The following is a 21,562-nucleotide window of genomic DNA, read 5'->3' as shown; positions in this document are numbered from 1 at the left end:
TCAACAAAAGCCCTTCATAAATTATGTTTAGCGGCAACTGTGTCCGCCGCAACGGTCATAAATGGGATATCAAATTTTTGTTCAGGTCGTTAATAGGGTAGGAAAAATCGCAGATTTTGGTTATAAATAAGGTAAGGGTTTTGGGAAGCGGGCCGCACGCCCCCACCCAATTTTTCTGGGAGTACTCCCAGGTATCATGTCTACTAATCAAGAGAGAATTGAAGTATAAAACATAGCGAACCCATAAAATATCTCTAGGGGTTTGTTTAAACACTTTTTTCTCACCACAAGTAAGCTGAAGTCTAAGTAATTTCGGCCTGAAGTTTGAAAGATTCATTGTAAACAAATGTTTCATTGAAGGTATATCGACATACAGAACATACACTCGTTAGATATGATCCAACATTAACAATGCTTAATTCCATTCAATTAATTACTAAATTTACAACAATAACAACTAAATGATAACTAAACTAAGTGTATAGCTTATACCCTGAAATAATTGTCCTGAAATCGAAGGCTTCTTGCGTACTTAACCAGCGAGATTAGCGGAACGTATAGCGACAAGCTATTGCTTGAATATGTTAATCTTAATTAATACCTTGCGACAATATCAATCGAAAGCGTGCAAAGCTGACTAAACTTAGTAATAAGTTTAAAAATCTCAATTTGCTACCAATATATCCAACAATAACAATACCAACAATTTATCATGTTGGTTAAAAAAGTGACTTATTTCGGGGAATTTGGCTATCACATTCATTCATTCTGTTTATTTTGCCTGAACAGTTCTGAACAGTTCTTGTATTAGAAAAAGTTTTATTTTAATGTTTTCGAGTTCCTCGAGGGATAAATTCACGCTTTTGTAGCAAAACTCAGTGACGGATGTTTCTGTTGGTTTCTGGCCGCCATGTTTGTGCCCATCCGGATGGGCACCAGCATGGCGTCTCCATGCAAATCTCTCTCTCTCTCTATCTCTATCTCCATACAAATCTCCATGACAATATTATACGCTAACCGACTTAAAAACTCTCATCTGTCGATTGTTAGAGATTCCACGTATAATCCGTCCGTATGTGCTTCATGATACCTCTTTCTACGCCATGCGGTCTTGCGAAGACAATTTAAAGTGCCCAATGCATTCACTTCAACGATAAAAGAATCGGTCGCTTTGAAGGGCTTCCACAGTTCAAGTGGAATGACCTCGGCGAACAAGATGTTATAGGGCAAGGGTCGTTTGGAGCCGTTTTTATCACAAAATACACCAGAAACAAGGACGGAGAAACCGTCGTCTCCGATTCTCCGATTCTCCGATTCCCCGATTCCCCGATTCCCCGATTCCCCGATTCCCCGATTCCCCGATTCTCCGATTCCCCGATTCTCCGATTCCCCGATTCTCCGATTTCCCGATTCTCCGATTCCCCGATTCCCCGATTCTCCGATTCCCCGACTCCCCGATTCCCCGATTCGCCGATTCGCCGATTCGCCGATTCCCCGATTCGCCGATTCGCCGATTCCCCGATTCGCCGATTCCCCGATTCCCCGATTCGCCGATTCCCCGATTCCCCGATTCCCCGATTCGCCGATTCGCCGATTCCCCGATTCCCCGATTCCCCGATTCCCCGATTCCCCGATTCCCCGATTCCCCGATTCCCCGATTCCCCGATTCCCCGATTCCCTGATTCCCCGATTCTCCGATTCTCCGATTCTCGGCCGATTCTCCGATTCCCCGATTCCCGATTCCCGATTCCCGATTCCCGATTCCCGATTCCCGATTCCCGATTCCCGATTCCCGATTCCCGATTCCCGATTCCTCATTCTCATTTTAAAGATAGCTTTGTGTGGCGACTACATGAAGTCCCAGTGCGTTCGGCTAACACCTCTAATTACATATGCAAATTACTTGGCTCATTTGCAGCCAGCTAATTTGCATAACATTTTTTCACACCTCAAAGCTCCTCATAAAAAGGGGCTTGGTTCCTGTGGGGAATGCACAACTGGAAATCTGAACTGTAGTTAGAATTTCCCCGGTGACTGACCAGATGGCTTTCTCAAAATCAAGTACAGTGAAACCTGTATTAAGTGGGCCCCATATTAAGTTTGAGTTTCAAAATTTTCCTCCTACATTTACTATAAAATAAACCTGCATTCAGCGGACACCTGCGGACACCAATATTCAGCCATTTTGTTGCACAAAACCTGCAATAGGCGGACACTTTAAGGGCTTCCTACTTCTAAAACCAAACGAGTCTGATATGACGCCGAAGCGTACCAGAAATGTACGATTAGATATTCATCGTAACCAAATTAAATTCGGCTAAGTGAGAATGAAATCGTAGCCATATCAGGTTAGACTGTTCACAGCCCTCTATTTTCTAGTATTTTTATTCGATCATTAAACTGGCGGATAGAATCGCGAGAGAACTGAACGCAAGCGCAAAACGAAAGACTTGACTGGGTAGGGGGTGGGGACCGAGATTGCTGGCTTCGCTCCACCCACCACCCCTACGTTCTTCGCGTTCGCTTCGCTCGCTTTTTCTTTCGCGTGGGTAAATAGAGAGGCTGTGAAGAGTCTATATCAGGTCAGTGACCTGACCCTTAAATCAAAACCCTGTTTCAGACCTGCGTTATAATTAGTTCCCTAGTCCAGACCAATGTTAAATTACCGTAAACATAATTTGTGAAGGGCTTTTGTTGATTTTCTCTTCGCTAATGATGAAAAAGTGGCTTTTTCTTAAAAGCATACCCATATCAAGGCTAGAGTGCAAAAACCATACCCTATTTATGACCATAATGGCCAAAATCAGCTAAATTCGATAGCCTATTTATGACCAAAACGGCTGAAAACCATGCCCTTTGGGGCCGCACATACCCATATAGCCCATATAAGGGAGTACCCCCCCCCCGAATGATTTTCCCCGAATTTTCACCGACTATCATCAACTATCATCGACTATCATGCGCCGATTGACCAAGGCTTTAGAGAAAATGTATGATCTTTCAGCAGACCTAGAAGCTGTAAAAACAATGTGTCTGAATTTAGGTCAAAGGAGCTCAGTCACTGAATTTTGAGTTATTTCTGCCTTATACAAAATTACCTTTAAATTGATGGAAACCTAAAAATAGCAATTTGCCCACAATAATAAACCATAAAGGAACAAGGATGGTTAAAGATGGAGAACACTAACACGGATTACAAATCAAAAACTTAAGGAAAATTTAGGCTAAACTTTTTCAAGACTCGCAAACCGTATAAAATTAAATGATACAGTGCTTTGAATGCTATTATCGAAAGATTTTGGAACATGAATCAAACGGAGGCAATCTAATTATAACTGGTTAAGGTATGAGAGGTCGTCAGAACCGTGTTCCTTGTCGTAGCCGAAGAAAACTCGACACGCCTGATTAAACACTTGAAAATATCATTTGGTGTAAGTGCTTCAGAGAGTCTCGGCCACTTGCTGTGTTGAGACACGGTAAATCTAATGATTGGTACATTGGACTCAGGGCGACTGAGTGTTCTGACGTTTTGTAAACGCAGCTTTATTTCTACGGTTAAGCCTACCGTCCACACTAATCCGTCACGAAAACGGAGCTTTTCGAAAACGTTCTTTAATCCGGAGGAATTCGAAGACGCCGGCTTCGCGTTTTAATGTGGACGGGAAACAGTTTGAAAACGGAGCTTTTCGAAAACGTTCTTTAATCCGGAGGAATTCGAAGACGCCGGCTTCGCGTTTAATGTGGACGGGAAACAGTTTGAAAACGGAGCTTTTCGAAAACGTTCTTTAATCCGGAGGAATTCGAAGACGCCGGCTTCGCGTTTTAATGTGGACGGGAAACAGTTTGAAAACGGAGCTTTTCGAAAACGAACGATGACATCACGATAATGGTATGATTTCTCTGCGCGAGTCAGTTTTCCTCAACCAAATCCAAAATGACCGGTGATTGCGGCGTTTTCAAATTTCTTGGGCGTAGTGTGGACGGAAAACATTTGATCCGTTTTCAGAGTGCAAGGGGCGTTTTCAAAACGGTGTGGAAGGGGACTGAGTTTGTCCGTCTGACTAATGTTTTTACTGTCCTTGTTGTCGAGGGGGCTGCCTTCACGTCTTCTTCACAGGTTTATTAATACAGATAATCCTAAGGAAAGTTGGCAAAATGTCGCGGGGTAGCTCAACGGGACGAATTAGCTTATGTCGTCGGTTGTTTAGAAATACCGGTATAACAGGAACCTAGTAAATATAATTAATGGCGTAACTACAGGTGTTTATGAATTGATTAAAGGTAGCAGACTATTTTGAAACTCGACGGGCCCCTGAAATCTTTATGGTTCCGATGTTTTAGCCCTGTTTGTCAAAGCCTTTCTAAATGTCTGAAGATAGAGAAAATCCCCTAAATACAGCATTTTCTCCTGGTGAGAAATTGTCTGTTTGAAGACATAACATGCATGATGTCATAAGTTCTTTGCTCTACCTGTCTATTTGGCACATAATCTGTTTGTTTAACCTGTCTATTTCGTAACACTTCCTGTCAAACGTAATCAACCCGAGGCAAGTTGGAGAACCAAAGAACATATTTGGTTATCGTTCTTGTCCTGCGAAGTGGATCTAGACAGAAAATACGCTAAAAACGTTAAAAGAAAATTCAGAAAACCAACTTGAGAAGGCGAATGAGAGCAGGACTCCAGCCATCAAATATCCACTGCACAAAGGTGAAGTCGGTCACAAACAGCTTCTATAATTTTTAAGGGGGCCCTGTCTGTGAATATTTTTGACGATTCCTCCCATGATCTATTATCACAAAAGAACTTTAAATTCTTATGAGAAACGATTTGGAAATACATGAGACAAGAAATGTAAGTGATAGAAACCGACGTTTCAGTGCATCTCGCACCATTATCAAGGTTACATAATTAAAGATAAAAAGCGGATTGTGAAGAGGCTAATTAAGTTGAAGCGAATTTGCATAAGAGAGTGTCAAGCTAATTACATGAATACTTTAGCGCGAAGAGACTCCTATGCAAATTCGCTTCAACTTAGCCTCTTCACAAACCGCTTTTTATCTTTAATTATGTAACCTTGATAATGGCGCAAGATGCACCGAAACGTCGGTGCATCTTGAGCTTGAAATGATTAAATTTTTGCGTCGCTGGTTTTTATGCATTCCGGCCCCCGAATTTCACTTTTCTTTTCCACTGCTTTTTTGTTGTTGTGGTAACATATTTAATGACGGGAAATATTTCAGTAAGTTTGAAAATGGTAAAAAAAAGTTCCGGTCACCAGTTAAATTTTTTGAACAAAGGTCACCAGTATATATACCTTTTATCTACTTATACAATGGATATATACGAACTCTCCCACTTTTGGTCAAACCCAGTTGTGCCTTGATTGCAAAGGATTTGTAAAACAATTCAATTTTGGAAAAAATATTCAGTGTATAAAAGCAAAATAACGGTTCGCTGAAAGTCTTGAAGTCAATTGCTAAAGAAGGAGAAAAGAGGGGCTTTAATTTCTGAATTATTCATAATGGCACAGCTGGCCACATGCTGGAGTGACAATAAATATTGATTGAATATTTGAACAGGGAAAAACTACCAGACACGAGATCTAATAATCTTCTCGGGTCGAGATAAATGGCAACAGAACTGGGCCATAATTTTCAGTGTTTGTTCTACATAACACGGTTTTAAAGAGTAATAAGCATTTTGGTAATATCCCTTGGAAAAATTTGGCAGTTTGTGAAAGGGTTTGGGACGACTTCGCGGGGTTTCTTTGCTATTATTCCTCATAGTCTTTTGTCAAACTTCGTCTACGGGTGTAGGTCAATTCTCTATACTTCAAAATATGATCATCTATAGGGGAGCAGGGATGACGCAGTTATGAGAACGATCGCCTCCTTCCAATGTGTTGGCCTGGGCCCATTTCTCGGAAGTCCCGCAAACTCATTTTTTGGGCCCGCAAAGCCATTTTTAGTTAATCGGTATTTAAAGACAAAGAGGTACATACGTCTGAGACTTCTTGCATGAAGGGAACCTCTGTTCATATTAAGAATATGTGCATAAAACAGCGCTGCATTTATAAGGGTTGAGATTTTGCTACAGCTTTTCGGGTGCGAAAACTTTTCGGGACCTTCGAGAAACGAGCCCCTGGGTTCGATTCCGGCCCGGTGCCATACAAATGTATATGGGTTAAGTTTGTTGTCGGTTTTCGCCTTGCTCCGAGGGAATAGACCTTTCCTGCATTCCACTTCAGTGCGTACGAACAATAGCACCAGAGCGAGGTTGGGGTGGACATTTTCATACATTTGCTGTATTTTTGTCAACCCTGACCTCGACTCGGCGCCATTGTTTGTCAGAATGCGCGAAAGGTCTATTCTCCGGGTTCTCCGGTTCAGTCACCCTCCACAAAAATCAACAACTCAAATTCCAACTCGACCAGGATAGAGAGCCCGCATGAAAACAGCTAAGGCTAAATATTGTCTAAATATTGTCTTTCATTGATATATTAAAAAAAAACTTTCGTAAAAAAATTTCTTTTTCCTATTCCAACAGTAAGATGCCAAACAAAAAGTACGAGACGATTACAAACGATGAAGACGATACCACAGATTCCTGTCATCCGTCGATGTCGGCCAATTTTCTCTCTCTTCTTTCCTTCTGGTGGATGAATAGTGTCTTTAAAATTGGAAGCAAGCGACCTTTAAAGCAATCGGATTTCCTGCCGCTTCATGAAAAAGACAGGACACGTGACCTAACAGAGCGACTCCAGAAGGAATGGAACGACCATGTACAAGAATGCAACATGACTGAGGGAAAACAACCCAAACTTTGGAAATGTGTTTTGAGAACGATTTCCTGTAAAGAAATTTTATTCCTCATCAGTTTTTGGCTCATGGAATCTATCTGCCGTGTCTCGCAGCCACTCGTTCTTGGTTTTCTCCTCCGTTTGTTAAGCTGTCGCCAGAGAGATCGGCCTCTTGCAAACGCATTTTGTTTTCTCCTATCACTGAGTGGACTGTCAACTGCCTTAACTCATTACTCAGCTTACAGATTCGAGTTGCTTGGTATGAGGCTGAGTAGTGCCATTAAAGGAATTGTTTACCTCAAGGTAAGAACCTGTGACACACTGTATATGCAATGGTTACTTATACGTACCGAAGCAAATGTCTGAACAAGCTTTTGAGCATTTTCAAAAACAACTCACGGGTTAGATCTTCGCCATCTGAGGTCGCTTTGAAACTAACCAAAAATGGTACGAGTAGTGCCTGACTTCCGTGATCGGGGTACACAGGCTTTTCAATGACTCGCTATCTGATAGATTTCCATTTTGGAAGGGAGGGCGTGGCATTATCCATTCATAGTCTTCACCTACCTGCTTAATCCTGTTCGAGGATAAATCATATCGTCCAGTTTTAAAAAAACGGTTGTAGTAAGCCCGATAAATAAATAAATAAATAAATAAATAAATAAATAAATAAATAAAGCTTTATAAGCATTCCATTGGGCGTCGCCCCTCCATGCCAAGACCTATATTCAGTAATATATACCGACCTATATACAGCTCGATAGCATGAAGTCAACTGAATTCCGGCTTTGCGTCTTAGTGTGCACGGAAAACATTTTGAAAACGGAGAGATCACGATAATACCATTTCCCTGCCCAAGTTTTCCTGAACCACAACTTCAAAATGACCGGTTATTGTTGCGTTTTCAAATTCCTCCGGTGGAGTGCTAGTGTGGATGGAAAACATTTGATGCGTTTTCAGAGTGAAACCTCCGTTTTCAACTTCATCCGGGGTAGTGTGGACGGGGCCTTGCAGTAATTGATGAGATGATAAACGTCAAAAACAAATCGAGTGCTCCCACGGGGATTTGTATTTCCTTTCCCGACGATGCTCCCAATTCTTTCTCAGTGATTTTACGTTAACAAGTCGTTATACTTGTCTATAGATTCCACTGATCAGTCAGCAAAGCCTCCGAGAAACAACAACAGGCAATGTTATTCACCTCATTTCGAATGACGTGCAAAGAATCGAGCTAGCCCCCAGATGGATATTCACCGCCGTCATGTCGATATTAGAGCTCGCAGCTGTGGTGTGCTTGTTGCTGTATCTGATTGGCTGGCAGCCTGTGACGGGAATTCTCTTTCTACTGCTGTTACTTCCATGCTTCGTGATCATCTCAGCTCTCTGCGCTCAGCTGCGCCAGGACACCGCTGTCGTAACAGACCGCCGTATTTCACTGATGAACGAGCTGGTGACTGGGATTCGTGCTCTTAAGACGCATGCGTGGGAAGACAACTACAGAGACAAAGTTGAAGAAGTTAGAAGGTAAGTAAAGAGGAATTTGTAATGATTGTGGAATCATTGTATAATGATTGTGCATGGAGAGAGATGCGGTGAACGTTCTTCCTACCAAACCAAAGCACATTCGATGTAATTTCCGCCTTGTCCTTATAGGCGCCGTGGCCTAACGGCTAGAACGTTCGACCCCGGAGCGAGCGGTCTGGGTTCGAGCCCTGGCCGGGAACACTGTGCTGTGTTCTTGGGCAAGACACTTCACTCTCACAGTGCCTCTCTCCACCCAGGTGTATGAATGGGTAACGGCGAATTAAATGCTGGGGGTAGCCCTGCGATGGACTAGTATCCCATCCAGGCGGGGGAGTAGAAATACTCCTGGTGGCTTCATGCCACTGAAACCGGGATAAGCTCCGGCCTGATGAGCTACTTGATTCGTATGCAGACTTAACTCACCTACCTTTACCCTTATATATACCTTGTGATTGAAATAATTCTCGAGAAAATATGCAAGTGGGGGACGGGGGGAGGGTCATTTACCTGATATTTTTCAAAGCAGGATTGACAAATTCGAATATTTCTTTTTTGATATAGGCTTATCATACAACACGGTAGAAATTGTTTACTGTCATGCAATAATTACATTTGTTTACAGAGTTGTTCCATTCATCATTTAAACCCCATTACATGACTGAACCTAGCTGTTGAGCCTAAAAATGAAACAGTTTTTATAACTACTCCACACAGTCTAGTGCTTCGACCAGTAACGAGGACCCTTTCCTCCTATGAAATAGGGACACATCTCAGGACACCTAAATAGCCTACATTATCATGAGCCAAACACCAAACATATAAGGCCACAAAAGAACCTTTTTACGCTAACGAGTATTATGCTAGGTTAAAATATCAATGCATAGCTTTCTTTCTGTTCTTTCTCTTTTTCTTTACAGGAGTGAAATTGGGATTATTCTAAAAAAGAGCGCCCTCTTGTCGATCATTGAAAGTTTTCTCTTCGTGGCAGGGACCGTGGCAACATTCATAGCGGTGTTCGCCCTCGTTTCCACCAATCATGTTCTCACACCTTCCACAGCCTTTATGGTACTCGCTTTCATGAACGTTCTCCGAATTACGTTATCCCTAAGGTTAGGTAACGCTATTCCGCTAGCATTTGAGTTGCTAGTCTCCCTCGAAAGGATTGAAAGTTTTCTACTGTTAGATAACATGCCACTAGATCCACTGGAATACAACCAAAGTTGCAGTGGACGCGAGAGTATTTCCAAACGTGCAAGTATTTACGCGCCAGTGCTGGTGAGGGGACCAACATCAAGGCGCGAAGACGTTGAGCAACTGGATGTTCTTCCAGAGAAACACAATGTTAACTTATCAGTTTCAAGTCTCTCTTGCAAACTCTATGAATCGGATGAAAAGTATTTGCTTCAAGAAGTCAGTTTTGAGGCATCTAAAAGCAGTCTTACAGTCATCACTGGTCAGGTTGGCAGTGGAAAGTCGACACTTCTGGCGGCGATCGCAGGCGAAGTAATCCAGTCGAGCGGTAACATAGTCTGCTCTGGAACAATAGCTTACGTTTCCCAAACGGCTTGGGTTTTCTCTGGTACTCTTAGAGAAAACGTGTTATTTGGTGAGCCGTACGATGAGAAGAAATACGCTGACGTTATTGAGGCATGCGCGCTGAACGAAGACGTTAACAGATTTTCAAATGGTGATCTCTCATTTGTTGGGGAACACGGTGTTGCCATGAGCGGAGGCCAGCGGGCTCGTCTAAACCTGGCACGCGCAGTGTACGCAGATGCAGATGTGTATCTATTGGACGATCCACTAAGCGCTGTAGATGCCAAAGTCAGTGAACACATATTTGACCAATGTGTTTGCAAACTGCTAAAAGAAAAGGTTATAATCTTGGCGACATACGCAGAGAAGCACATGAAAGCAGCAGACCAAGTTGTGGTTCTCCACAAAGGGTCCTTACTAGCCAAAGGCAGCTTCAATGAACTGCAAGATGACGAACTGAAGATTCTTGATTCCATCAAAGATTCCACAGAAACTTCCAACAAAAAAACGTCGAGTGGAAGGACAACAGATGAAAATGAGATAGATCACTCTGATCCTAAACCAGTCATTGATACTTATGATGAGGATCTGGAGATCTCTGAAGAAGACAAGGCCACTGGTAGTATTTCATTTCGGCTGTATTGGGATTACTTCAGAGCTGGCCTACATCCCGTCTTAATGATCTCCGTGGTTCTCCTTTTCCTAGGAACGCAAGGTAAGTAATTTTTACTAGAAAATACCAGCGAATGGGATGTTTTGTTTGAGAAGATTTGCAAAGCGGTGTCGGTGCGCATGTGTGTGACGCGTCTGCCGCTTGTAATCTAAGACGGCAGGTCAACGTTATCGGGCAATTGACCCTTTGCACGATGCGTGGTTCCAAATCCGGTTGCTGTGATTAAGTTACACAGTAGGACAGTCCAAACGCTGTCATTAGCTGGTGCCAATCTAGTTCCTGGACTCTTCGTTCCTTACTGCGTAGGCTTGAGGAAACGAGCGACTCTCGAGAATTCAACTTTTACAGGCTGGATTTTGATTGGTTCTAAAAACAATAGAAATGGGCGGAAGTCAAACACCAACGTCTCGATTGAGCAACATGTTAGTTAGACGGATGCAATTCCACCGGAAGTCCATCATTTTCAGACCTCCAAACAGAACTCTCCAAGCTTGTTCATTTCTCGACCGCTGATCAAGGGAAACGAAGACTCTGAGTTCGAGGTTGAACCGGTGCGAGTTGCTGTGACTATTACTATTTTGTTCTCGTGACTGACATAACGTAACTGAGATAGATAACACAGTGCGCCATAATTCAGTTTGTTTTGTTGTTGTTGTTTTTTTTGCATTCTTTTGCAGTTGTCATGGTGTCCCCTGACGTATGGCTCTCTCATTTATCCAAGAAGACCTTGAAATACCAACAGCACACTTCAACCTTGAGCATTTACGCATGCCTCGTGTCAGCTGCCTTCGTTTTTGCTATCATCCGCGGCTATATTTTCTTCCGTGTTTGCCTCAGATCTTCCGAAAAACTCCATGACAAAATGATAACCTGTGCCTTACGAGCTCCATTACTAGTTTTTGACACAAACCCCGCAGGGCGAATATTGAACAGATTTTCCAAAGACATCGGCTGCATTGACGAGGTTCTGCCCAAAACCTTCCTCTTGGCCATCCAGATGATTCTGTTCGTGTTTACAGCAGCACTATTGCCCTCGTTTACCAACTACTGGCTGTGTCTCGTTTCCCTGCCCGTATTCATTATCTTTCTTTATGTGGCGTACTATTACTTGAAGACCTCGCGGGAATTGAAGAGGTTAGAGTCCATCTGTCGTAGTCCTGTTTTCTCTCACTTTTCAGAGACCATGGCTGGCCTGGACACCATTCGAACACGGAAACGAGAAAGAGATTTCATAGAACAGTTATACCGGTAAGCTTAGTAGGCAACCGTAAGTTTTGCATTACTGTGCGACATGATTGGCTTAAAAAACTCGCACCACTTTTTCATCCAATCAGAAGTTAAACCAAAACCAATCGCAACTTGTTCACACTCGTTTTTCCGCGCTTTGCGTCAGCTACACGTATTTACCCCGAGTTTTGATTGGTTCACTGTATTGTCTGTGTCCTTTGTGATTGGCTAAAGTGATTACTTTGGTTCTGGTTTTACGACACTGATTGAAAATTGCTCAAAGGCAAGGGATGTCAACCTAATTTCACGCCTACGTTTTCAAGTATTTTGAACCTCTAAAATGTGAATTCTTTTTGTTTCAAATCTTCTGAGTAGCGCTTTCATGCCCTTCTGTTTATGATGCCACACTGGATGGTTCTTACTTTTTAGAAGTATGCGGACAAATTACAGCTCTATTAATATTGAGCAGTACTTTCATGCAGTACTGCTTACTTTTATATTATTATATTCTTACATAAGCCCAGTATCGACATACTATAACAGCAGTAATTGCAAAACGAGCAAGGAAAATGGCTATAAAGTAGGGACTTTCGCCAAAAGGGAAATTAAATTCATTTTTTGACCTCGTAATGAATAACCTGATAGGACATTCAAAGACAGCATTCATGATCAACGTGGGAGATTTTAGGGGCGACTTTTGAGTCTTTCTTCTTCCTTTTTTTGTAGAGGGAGAGGAGGTAGAGATGAAGGAGGGATTAGTTGTTGTTTGTTAATTATTACAACCATAAAGAACTATTTACATTAGCACTTATGGATTTACTCTTAGGCATCAAGATCTACACAATCAGGCGTTTTCGATGGTAGCAGCAACAAGTCGTTGGCTTGGAGTCAGAGCTGATGTTCTGTGCTCATTGTTTATCACTTCAATTGCATTGGTCGCCGTTCTTGTTTGTGAGAATCCAGGTATGAATTTATGAAATCCTGAAAAATTCCTCCCACTAAAAATTAAAATCAAAAGTTTTAAGCCAAATTCTGCCGAAACTCAGGTTAAGTACAAGCTTCGAATCCGTTTTTATTCCATTGTACCCACTACATTTGAGACCTGAAGGTCAAAGGGGAAGTCTATTGGACTCCAGATCGAAAGGTTCGACCCCAAGCTCTGTCGAGGTCATCATGTCGGAATGAATGAGGAAAATTACATTTTATCCCTAAGTTGTTCCTATTCTAAGTACAGTAGTCGTAACTATCGATGGACAAACACTCCATGCGGGGGGAGGGAAGTAGCAGTAGGTATTGGTGATGTGAATACTTGTGATAGTTTTGCGATATCTCGGGCAGTCGGGTATCGTAAGATACACCGCCAGTTACATAAAACTTTACTCTTTATCCTGACTTGTGCCCAGTCTGAGAGAGGAGTGTTCTGGGAGGGTACGAAATTCATTGCGTCCTTTCCCAGAACATTCCTCGTACCGTCTTACATGATCTAGCTTTAAACTCTCTTTTGCTAGATCGTTTATTTTTTCCAGCCACATAAATAGCAACTGGGTGCGAATCAGCTGTTTTTCAGTTTAACCTCTTGTTAACAACGGACCTTTTCGGCGGCAATGTATTTGCCCCCTAAGCATTCCATAATAGCCATTAAGTAAGTAAGTAAGTAAGTAAGTAAGTAAGTAAGTAAAGTAAGTACTCAATTTAGACACATTTCACCAGTGAGCCTGGGGCTCGTACAAATGTGAACGTGTATGCTAAAATTAAAATGTAAAATATAAATATGTTATCTATTCAGTAAAAGTACAAACACTAGACTATAAAAATTAAAATTGAAAAACTAGACTATAAAATTTTAAAACTAGACTATAAAAATTCAAATATGTAAACTAATCGATACAAAGATCACAGCAACAATTGGCCTCGGTAGTCAGGTTAACATTGTTCAGTAAATTTTTACAAATTCTAAGAGAGGACGCTCCTCTTATATTGTCAGGTAGGTTATTGTCAGGTAGGTTGAAACAAAAGAACACAAAATGGCCGCCGTATCGCCGAAATGGTCCATGTTCTCTCATTTGAGAATACTACTACTAGTAGTACTACTACTACCATAACTTACCGATGGAAACATGTGAAGGGAAACTGAAAACACACTACAAAGCGCTCATTCTCGGTTTAGTTGTCTCTTTCCGTCTTTCTGATTCTTTGTTTTTTGAAAGTAGGAAAAACCAGGTAACATATTTGTATCGATTTTTAATCGACACGAATTTTGTTTCTTTTACAGCATTAGCTGGACTCGCTCTTGCCTACGTCATTGAAACTGCTAATATTTCCCAATATGCCGTGCGACAGTTTTCAGAGGTTGAGAACCTAATGACGTCAGTCGAGCGAGTTTTGACGTACACAAACATTGAACCAGAGCCAGGATACAATATCAAAACGCTTCCACCAACCAACTGGCCCCATGACGGTCACGTGAGTTTCAGAAATGTTGTCTTGAGGTATTATCCAGGTGGACCACAAGTGTTGAAAAATCTAAGCTTTGAAATTGAAGGAAAAACTAAACTTGGTATTGTAGGCCGAACGGGAGATGGAAAGTCGTCTATTGTGGCAGCTCTTTTACGCATGCCTGAAGCTGAAGGGGAGATATTCATTGACGATGTGTGTATTAACAGAATTCAGCTGCAGGAATCGAGAAGATGTATTTCTGTTCTCAGCCAATCGCCTGTTCTCTTCTGTGGAACTCTTAGAAAAAACCTGGATCCTCTGGAGGAGCACAGAGACGATGAGCTATGGAACGTTCTTCAAGAAGTAAAATTAAATGGTTTAGTTGAAAACCTCGAGGGGAAACTTGAGTTCGAACTTTTAGAGAAAGGCGAAAACCTCAGTGTCGGTGAACGGCAGTTGATCTGCTTGGCTCGCACCTTACTACAACAGAGTAAGATTGTCATCTTAGATGAACCGACAGCACATGTAGATCCTAATACTGAGAGAACAATTTGGAGTACAGTGCACGACAAAATGAAGAACTCCACTATCATCACTATAGCTCATCGGTTGAACACCGTCAAAGACTGCGACGTAATCTTAGTGTTAAGAGAAGGCCAGGTAGCTGAGTTGGACAGCTTTAAAGTTCTTATAAGCCGGGAAGGTGGTATTTTTTACAACATGGTCGCCTCTCAAAATTTATCCTTTAGCACATAATTTCTGTAGAGTCGATATAGCTTAGGCAGAAATTAAATAATAATCAGAACTTCAAAATCATTCAGGTTACTATTTTCAATTTCAAAACAGGAGAGAAAAGACACGAAAACAAAACGAGGAATAAATAGGATTAAAATCTACTTTTAAAAGTAAGCTTTACTTTTATTTCTAATTTATTTTTATTAATGATCAGTTAGGTATCAGCGTAGCATTCAACTGTTTTTTTTTTTAACATTTTCAGTCAATATCTCTTTATTCGCAGGACAATTCAGTGACTTCTCAGATCAATCTTACTCATCTTAACGAACAATTCTTAATTGTTCGATCATAGCTAATAGAGAGGAATGATTACAAAACCTAGCCTGCGAACGCAGACGTATTTCCGGCTGTCACTTGGTTCCGCCGAAAAATAACGTCTGCGAACCCGAGCCAGGAAACGATTTCTGTGACGTAATGACTTTTGTTCCTCCTTGGTCAATCAGATTCCATGATAGAATGAAACTCGAGTGCTTCTCACAGCGAATACCTCGCGCAGTAGTTCTGGGGTTATTTGAGCTAGACTGTGATTGACTTAGAATTCCTACGTCACAGAAATCGTTTTCTGGCTCGGGTTCGCAGACGTTATTTTTCGGCGGAACCAAGTGACAGCCGGAAATACGTCTGCGTTCGCAGGCCATACAAAACCCGACAAAGTTTTTTGTTGTATATTTCTGTTCTCTTTTTTGGCCTTGACCATGCACAAGACATGCACAATAGTTGTTTACTACTGACTGAAGAACTAACCAGTAAATCATTTTAGTTACGTAATTCATGCATTGTGTATGAGCGTCAAACAAAAGATTGTGCAGGATCGTGGACATTCCAACAGAAACCTTGTCATCTTTGTTTGCTCCTTTGATGTTTGTATGGCTTCATAACGATTCCCGTCTACTAATTATGTTTCGATGTACTAAGGGAACAGAAAGTGGACGTTATCGGGTTAGAGAATGTTCTTGTTCCTGTAAGCAAGCTGTCGTGGCAGCTGCTGCTCTCTTACTAGCTCACTTGCTCATTGCCTCGAGGGAGGGTTTCACTTTTAACTGAAGTTAATTGGTGCTGCAATCCTCCCTCGGTGATATGAATATTTTCCCATGAGGTTAAGTAATTTTGGTGTAGTTTATAGTTTTTGTCTTTGTATAAAATGTAATTAAAATGGTTACTGGACTGACCGGGAAGGGGAAGGGATAAAGTGTAATTGTCGTGTAACTCTTCTTTTACCACTTACACGTGAGTTATTTTAAAGCTCTTTGGTAAAACGGGATCTTTACCTTTCACCTCTCCTTTGTTACCCTCTCGGGAAAAACTAAGGATCTATGGAATTAAAGAGAGGGATTGATGACACTTTTTAATACGTCAATAGTTATTGATTAAATTCAAAACTAGAAGCTTAACGTGATCAATGCAGGACATTTGAGACGAATAAAAAAGTGTTTTTCTTACGGCCAACTTTATACTATGTACTTCACGAAATAATTCCTATGATTTTTTTACATAAAATCATTTTTTTTTTTTGCCTGCATCCCGCAGTTTTTCACATCATGGCATCTCCGCACACAAAACAAACTCATACACATGATGAAATATGCCTACACAAAGATGAACGATGCTGCACAGGAAATAAACACCTTTAGGAAAATCCGGTCTTTTTCGTAGAATTACAGCTGATCTGTAAAACGATCAGTCGGACTGGAAATAGATTTTCTCATGCAGTTTGATAATATACTCCTGGCATACGCATGTCTGTTAATCAAAACTGACATCTTCCTCTCCAGAAACCTCGGGGAGACTGAGCACTAGAATTTCAGAGATTAGTTGGGTGGCTAACGCCAGTAATTATTGGTCAGTAATTGTCGTTGGAAGCGGCCATAAAATAATATTTCATGTTGTTTACCCTACTACCCAAAAACTGTGGAAAGCTATTACTAGTCTTTTGACCCTAAAACGCGTCTCATTGCGGTAATGGAATGAAATCTAGGGAACTGGGGTGGTGAACTACTAAGTGCTACTGATGAAGACAGTAAGACAGGAACAGATAAACACACGGCGAAATGGTTGAGGTAAGGGACTGGGGGTACGTATCGTGCAAAGGGCGAGTCAGGGGAGCCCACAGTGAATGAATGAACCCACCAGAAATATATGGAGGAACACAGGGGTCGCACATAACAGAACGTATGGAGACGTATGGTATGAAGGGAGGAAGAACACAACACACGACAGCGCATGGGGGAACAGGTGATGTCATGATTTTTCTCGCTTAAAGATTTGGAGTAAACAAACACTACAAATTGCAATCGCCTTGTTTACTCGTACTTTTTAATTGCAAAATAGTTGGGCACGCTTAGTCATCTTAGTTACTTAGTTAAAACGACACATAAATGGCCTTGTGGACAGTCTCGAACAAAAAAAGCAGTTCAGTTATCCAAGCTATTAGGAAAATAAAGTTTGTCATACAAAACAAATTCTTTTGCGTATTGCGGCTATACTAGTCTTGGATGGTCAGAGTCCCGCAAACGCATGATCCGCTCCATTGAGACTCGAAGCCTCGAAATCATTTCCCCAAAATGCAGTTCGCAGAACTGTGATCTTCGATTTTTAACTGTTGATAAGTTTTTACAAAAAAAGAGCGTGCTGCTTTGTATTTGACTGCCTTAATGGAACTGTATGCTTTCCATTTAAAGACTATTTTCACCGATTACATCATAACGCTTTAAACACTCGCAACAATGGGAAAACTGCAAAACTACCAAAAGTCAGACTGGATTTTGCGCGCCGTAGCTTTTATTTTTTAGGTGCCTCGATTTTTAATTTATTGCCTTTAAGTTTAAGAAACATTAATTCTAGAGTTTTATTTAGGAAAGCCTTAGACGATTATTACTTGTAATTTCTATTGTATTTTTAACGGTTTTTAATATGTATCTTATTTTATATATCTTAATAATTCTTGTTTATTAGTTTTTAATTCTTAGCAGGACCCCGTTGATAACAGTTCTTTGTACTGAAGGGCTATCCTGAGGAAATATTCGATTATTATTATTATTATTATTATTATTATTATAATTATTAAATTGCAATCGCCTTGTTTACTCGTACTTTTTAATTGCAAAATAGTTGGGCACGCTTAGTCATCTTAGTTACTTAGTTAAAACGACACATAAATGGCCTTGTGGACAGTCTCGAACAAAAAAAGCAGTTCAGTTATCCAAGCTATTAGGAAAATGAAGTTTGTCATACAAAACAAATTCTTCTTCTGAACGTGACTGCACAGTGCGGATAATTCGCCAAAAATATTCCAAAACAAAATGCTTTCTCAATAACAATCCAACAAAAGCTCCTTGAAAAAGCGTGAGAATACAGTTCGCACCAAAAGTTTTGACGCACTTGTGCGCGATTGGCTCCAATCTTTAATCCATATTCATGACAAATTGTAGTTTGAATTTCATTTCAACATTTCGCGGCCGTTTGAAGACGTACACCGAGTGCTGGAGTTTGTGATAATAATCTTCGTGATGAGAAACAGAAGAAACCGCAGATGTACTTTGTGAAACTTTATCAAATTTGAAGCAAAGGTAATCATGCAACAGTAACTCGTCTTGTGATTCTGCTTTGAATGTAGTCTCTAAGCACGAAGAAACGAGTTCAAAGTACCATTACAGCTTCCACGTGGCTTCGGTTGGTGTCGCGGCCTTGGGAGGACTTACGCTCAATGAGTTGCCTTTGCCCTGAAACGAAACCAAAAGAAAGCGAGAATTAAGTTTAAATGTGCATTCGTAGAAAAAACGTTTCGTATATTATTTTCTTTTCTTCCTTAAACGTGAACTCAAATTGTTTTCAAAACATCCACACTTTGGTTCAGGAGTCAATTTGACAGTTTCATACTTTGGACTTCGGACATATACATTTCAAGAACTGACAGAACAATGTTAGATGCTAAACAAGAGCTTTCAAATTAATTTTTTCTGCCAACTGTTATCGATCTACACTTCAAAGTTGTTTTCCTTTATCATGGAAGTTGACCGCAAATCAACCAAAATATTTATTCCCATTTCCCCTAATGCTAATGTTTGCTGCAAATCACACATTTTTTGCATTAATTTTCAAAGTCCCTAACCCTGTAGCTAAATTTCTGCTTTTTGTTTAATTTACAGACTGAAAGCGATCGAAGGAAAATACAAGAAAGGAATCGACACTCGATGGATGGATCATCAAGGATTGGAAGAACGTGCCAAAGATAAGCCGAGTGTATACAAGATTTTTTAAACCGATATCACAATTTTGGGTCATCCATATTCACTCTCAATTTTACAAGTAGGAATAGTTTACTCTTGTTGATATTGAGTTTTTTTTCTCGGAGGCTCTAGCACATATATTTATTTTCTACTGGTCGAGATAAGGGGGTGTTCTAAAAACTTTGCAAAATTTTAGAAAATTTGAGAATGTTGTGGTTTGACCCAAAAATTGCTGTTTTAAAGTGGCACTACAAACTGATCGAAATTTATTGACTAAATAGATCCTCGCAATGAAGGTATTGAGTTTTCCGTTTGTCTCGTCGGGCCAGAATTAATCAAATTAGCAGCATTTGTGGTTTGCAGACGTTCTATAGTGCTACTTTAAAGCTGCATTACTATATTTAAACTAGTTGTCGAGAACAGAACACCGGCTTTCATAATGTCAGTCTAGCCGAAAATTTACTCGATAAACTTCTCACGAAAATGTCTACCCTAATTGTTTTGGAAGAGGCCAAAACTGGTTCGGGGTTGGGTGATGCTACAAATTTATAGTTTTTCTTTCCAGTATTAATCTGGTTTGAGAAACGCAAATAGCAAATTTTCATTTGACTGAGTCTGGCAAAATTTACCAAGACATTTTTCTTCTCACGAAAATGTATACTCTAATTGTGCTGGAAGAGACCAAAATTGGGCTGGGGGTTGGGTGATGCTACATATTTTCGGTTTTTCTTTCAGGTAGCAGTCTGTTTGAAAAAATCAAAACAATGACATATGTCCAGGAAACCGTGTTCTGTTCTCTTGGTATTTTAAGCTTATAGTACTCAAAAGCAATGCCTGGTACGTTCAATCGTTTTCAAGTTTACACCTCAAATTCTCCGTGTAATATATCTGCATTTCGTTGTAAGCACAGTGTAAGAAGAAAATTGAATGGCTGGACTACACAAAACATCATTTTGCGAATTCAAGTTTTGGATTAATCTTAAACAAGAAGGTGGCACACTATAAACACAACAGGGCTCATCTTTCTTTCAACATCATCTGATCTGCAATCTTTTATTGTGATTGGTTTCACTCAACTTCACGCAAACGTTGACTCAATTTGATTTACATTTTCTGTGAGCTATATGTTTTGGACGATATATTTACAGCTTTCTCGACAATCGTGAATTAGTTTTCCAAAGTCATTATTGCACGATAAATGAAAATAAATCCCAGTTTATGGCGGTTTTTTTCAATGGTGGCAAACATGCAAGCTATTGCCAGTGATAATTTTGAAATGAAATTCAATGTTTTCGTTTTTGTAAATACTGATCAAGATATTTTCCGAACTTTTCGAAGAATTCTAAGAAATTTCAAGCAACAAAGTTGCTCGAGAAATACTAATTTGAGAAAGGAGTACCTCAAACCTATTTCTTCATAAATTTTAGTTTTAACAGCGCCTTCTGTTTAAGATATCTGAATTTTATTTTCAAATCATAAATTTTCACGGTTGTAGATATGCAAATTTTGAAACTTTTCGCTTTCGTATCCTTTTCACATGCTGCATAGGAGCGTTTATTCACTTAAAATTTATTTGTTTCATGAGAAAGTTGTTCAAGAGTTGTTTGATAGTTTGATAGTTCTTAAGAGTTTTTTCTTTCCAGTTTCCTGGAAGATTTAAAACGAATGTAGTAATTGATTACGAAGTATCCAAAAAATATGTTTCTTATACTTCGGATTTTTGAATTGTCGATTGGCGAACCTCAATTTTACAGAAGTTACTTGAGGTTTTTACTCATTTGGGTTCGGAGAAAAACCTTTGACGTCGAATTGAATTCGCCAAATCAATCAATCAATCAATCAATCAATCAATCTGTTTTTTTAATTCCATATACAGCTCGTCACGTAATTAAGAGTGAATTTTTGCAACGAGAACCGACTTAAGAACCAGGCATTGTATTTTTGAGTACTGTTAATTGCTACACAGTAGAAGTGAAAGAAGCGAGACATTTTTTGAATCAAAAGCAACCATTTTATATTGGCATTCGCGGACTAAACACTAGGAATTTGACTTGGCGTCTTAAACTTAAATTATTTAGAGTATTTGTAGATGTTGCTACGGACCAATTCACGAAACTTTGCATCCACTAAAAACAATTAAATCTGAACACAAAGGATTTTCCGCTTCTTTTCACTTGTAGCGTGAAGCTTTTTAGCTGCTTTGGAACAACATGGCGAGCTCTGCACAGTCGAAGATGAATACCAAATCAAAATTAAGTCTGTTTGGCGTTTTTGAATTTAAAAAAAGTACCGAATGTTATGTTAATTGGCGTAGCTTTAGATAATCTTGATTCTTTTTCGTTTAG

General features: G+C 40.2%; 2 protein-coding genes across 2 annotated transcripts in view; both read left to right on the top strand.

Annotated features, from left to right (window-relative positions):
* Positions 1 to 549, top strand: part of LOC145464047 (ATP-binding cassette sub-family C member 4-like) — a 10,134-nt gene extending 9,585 nt beyond the window's left edge. Inside the window, exon 6 of the mRNA XM_081447864.1 lies at positions 1 to 549. This exon is cut by the window's left edge and continues 1,370 nt beyond it. The gene's annotated coding sequence lies outside the window, so the exon portion shown is untranslated.
* Positions 550 to 6,454: 5,905 nt separating this feature from the next.
* Positions 6,455 to 16,535, top strand: LOC145464048 (ATP-binding cassette sub-family C member 4-like). Its single transcript, XM_081447865.1, has 6 exons — positions 6,455 to 7,103; positions 7,945 to 8,324; positions 9,242 to 10,575; positions 11,211 to 11,781; positions 12,587 to 12,723; positions 14,033 to 16,535. The coding sequence occupies exons 1-6, from the start codon at positions 6,552 to 6,554 to the stop codon at positions 14,950 to 14,952; spliced, it is 3,894 nt and encodes a 1,297-aa protein (XP_081303991.1). The 5' UTR covers positions 6,455 to 6,551; the 3' UTR covers positions 14,953 to 16,535.
* Positions 16,536 to 21,562: the final 5,027 nt, after the last annotated feature.

This window comes from Orbicella franksi, chromosome 12 (genome assembly GCF_964199315.1).
Source record: "Orbicella franksi chromosome 12, jaOrbFran1.1, whole genome shotgun sequence".
Classification (NCBI taxonomy): domain Eukaryota; kingdom Metazoa; phylum Cnidaria; class Anthozoa; order Scleractinia; family Merulinidae; genus Orbicella; species Orbicella franksi.
Note: the sequence above shows the minus strand (reverse complement) of the source record. Positions and strands in the feature narration are given on the sequence as shown.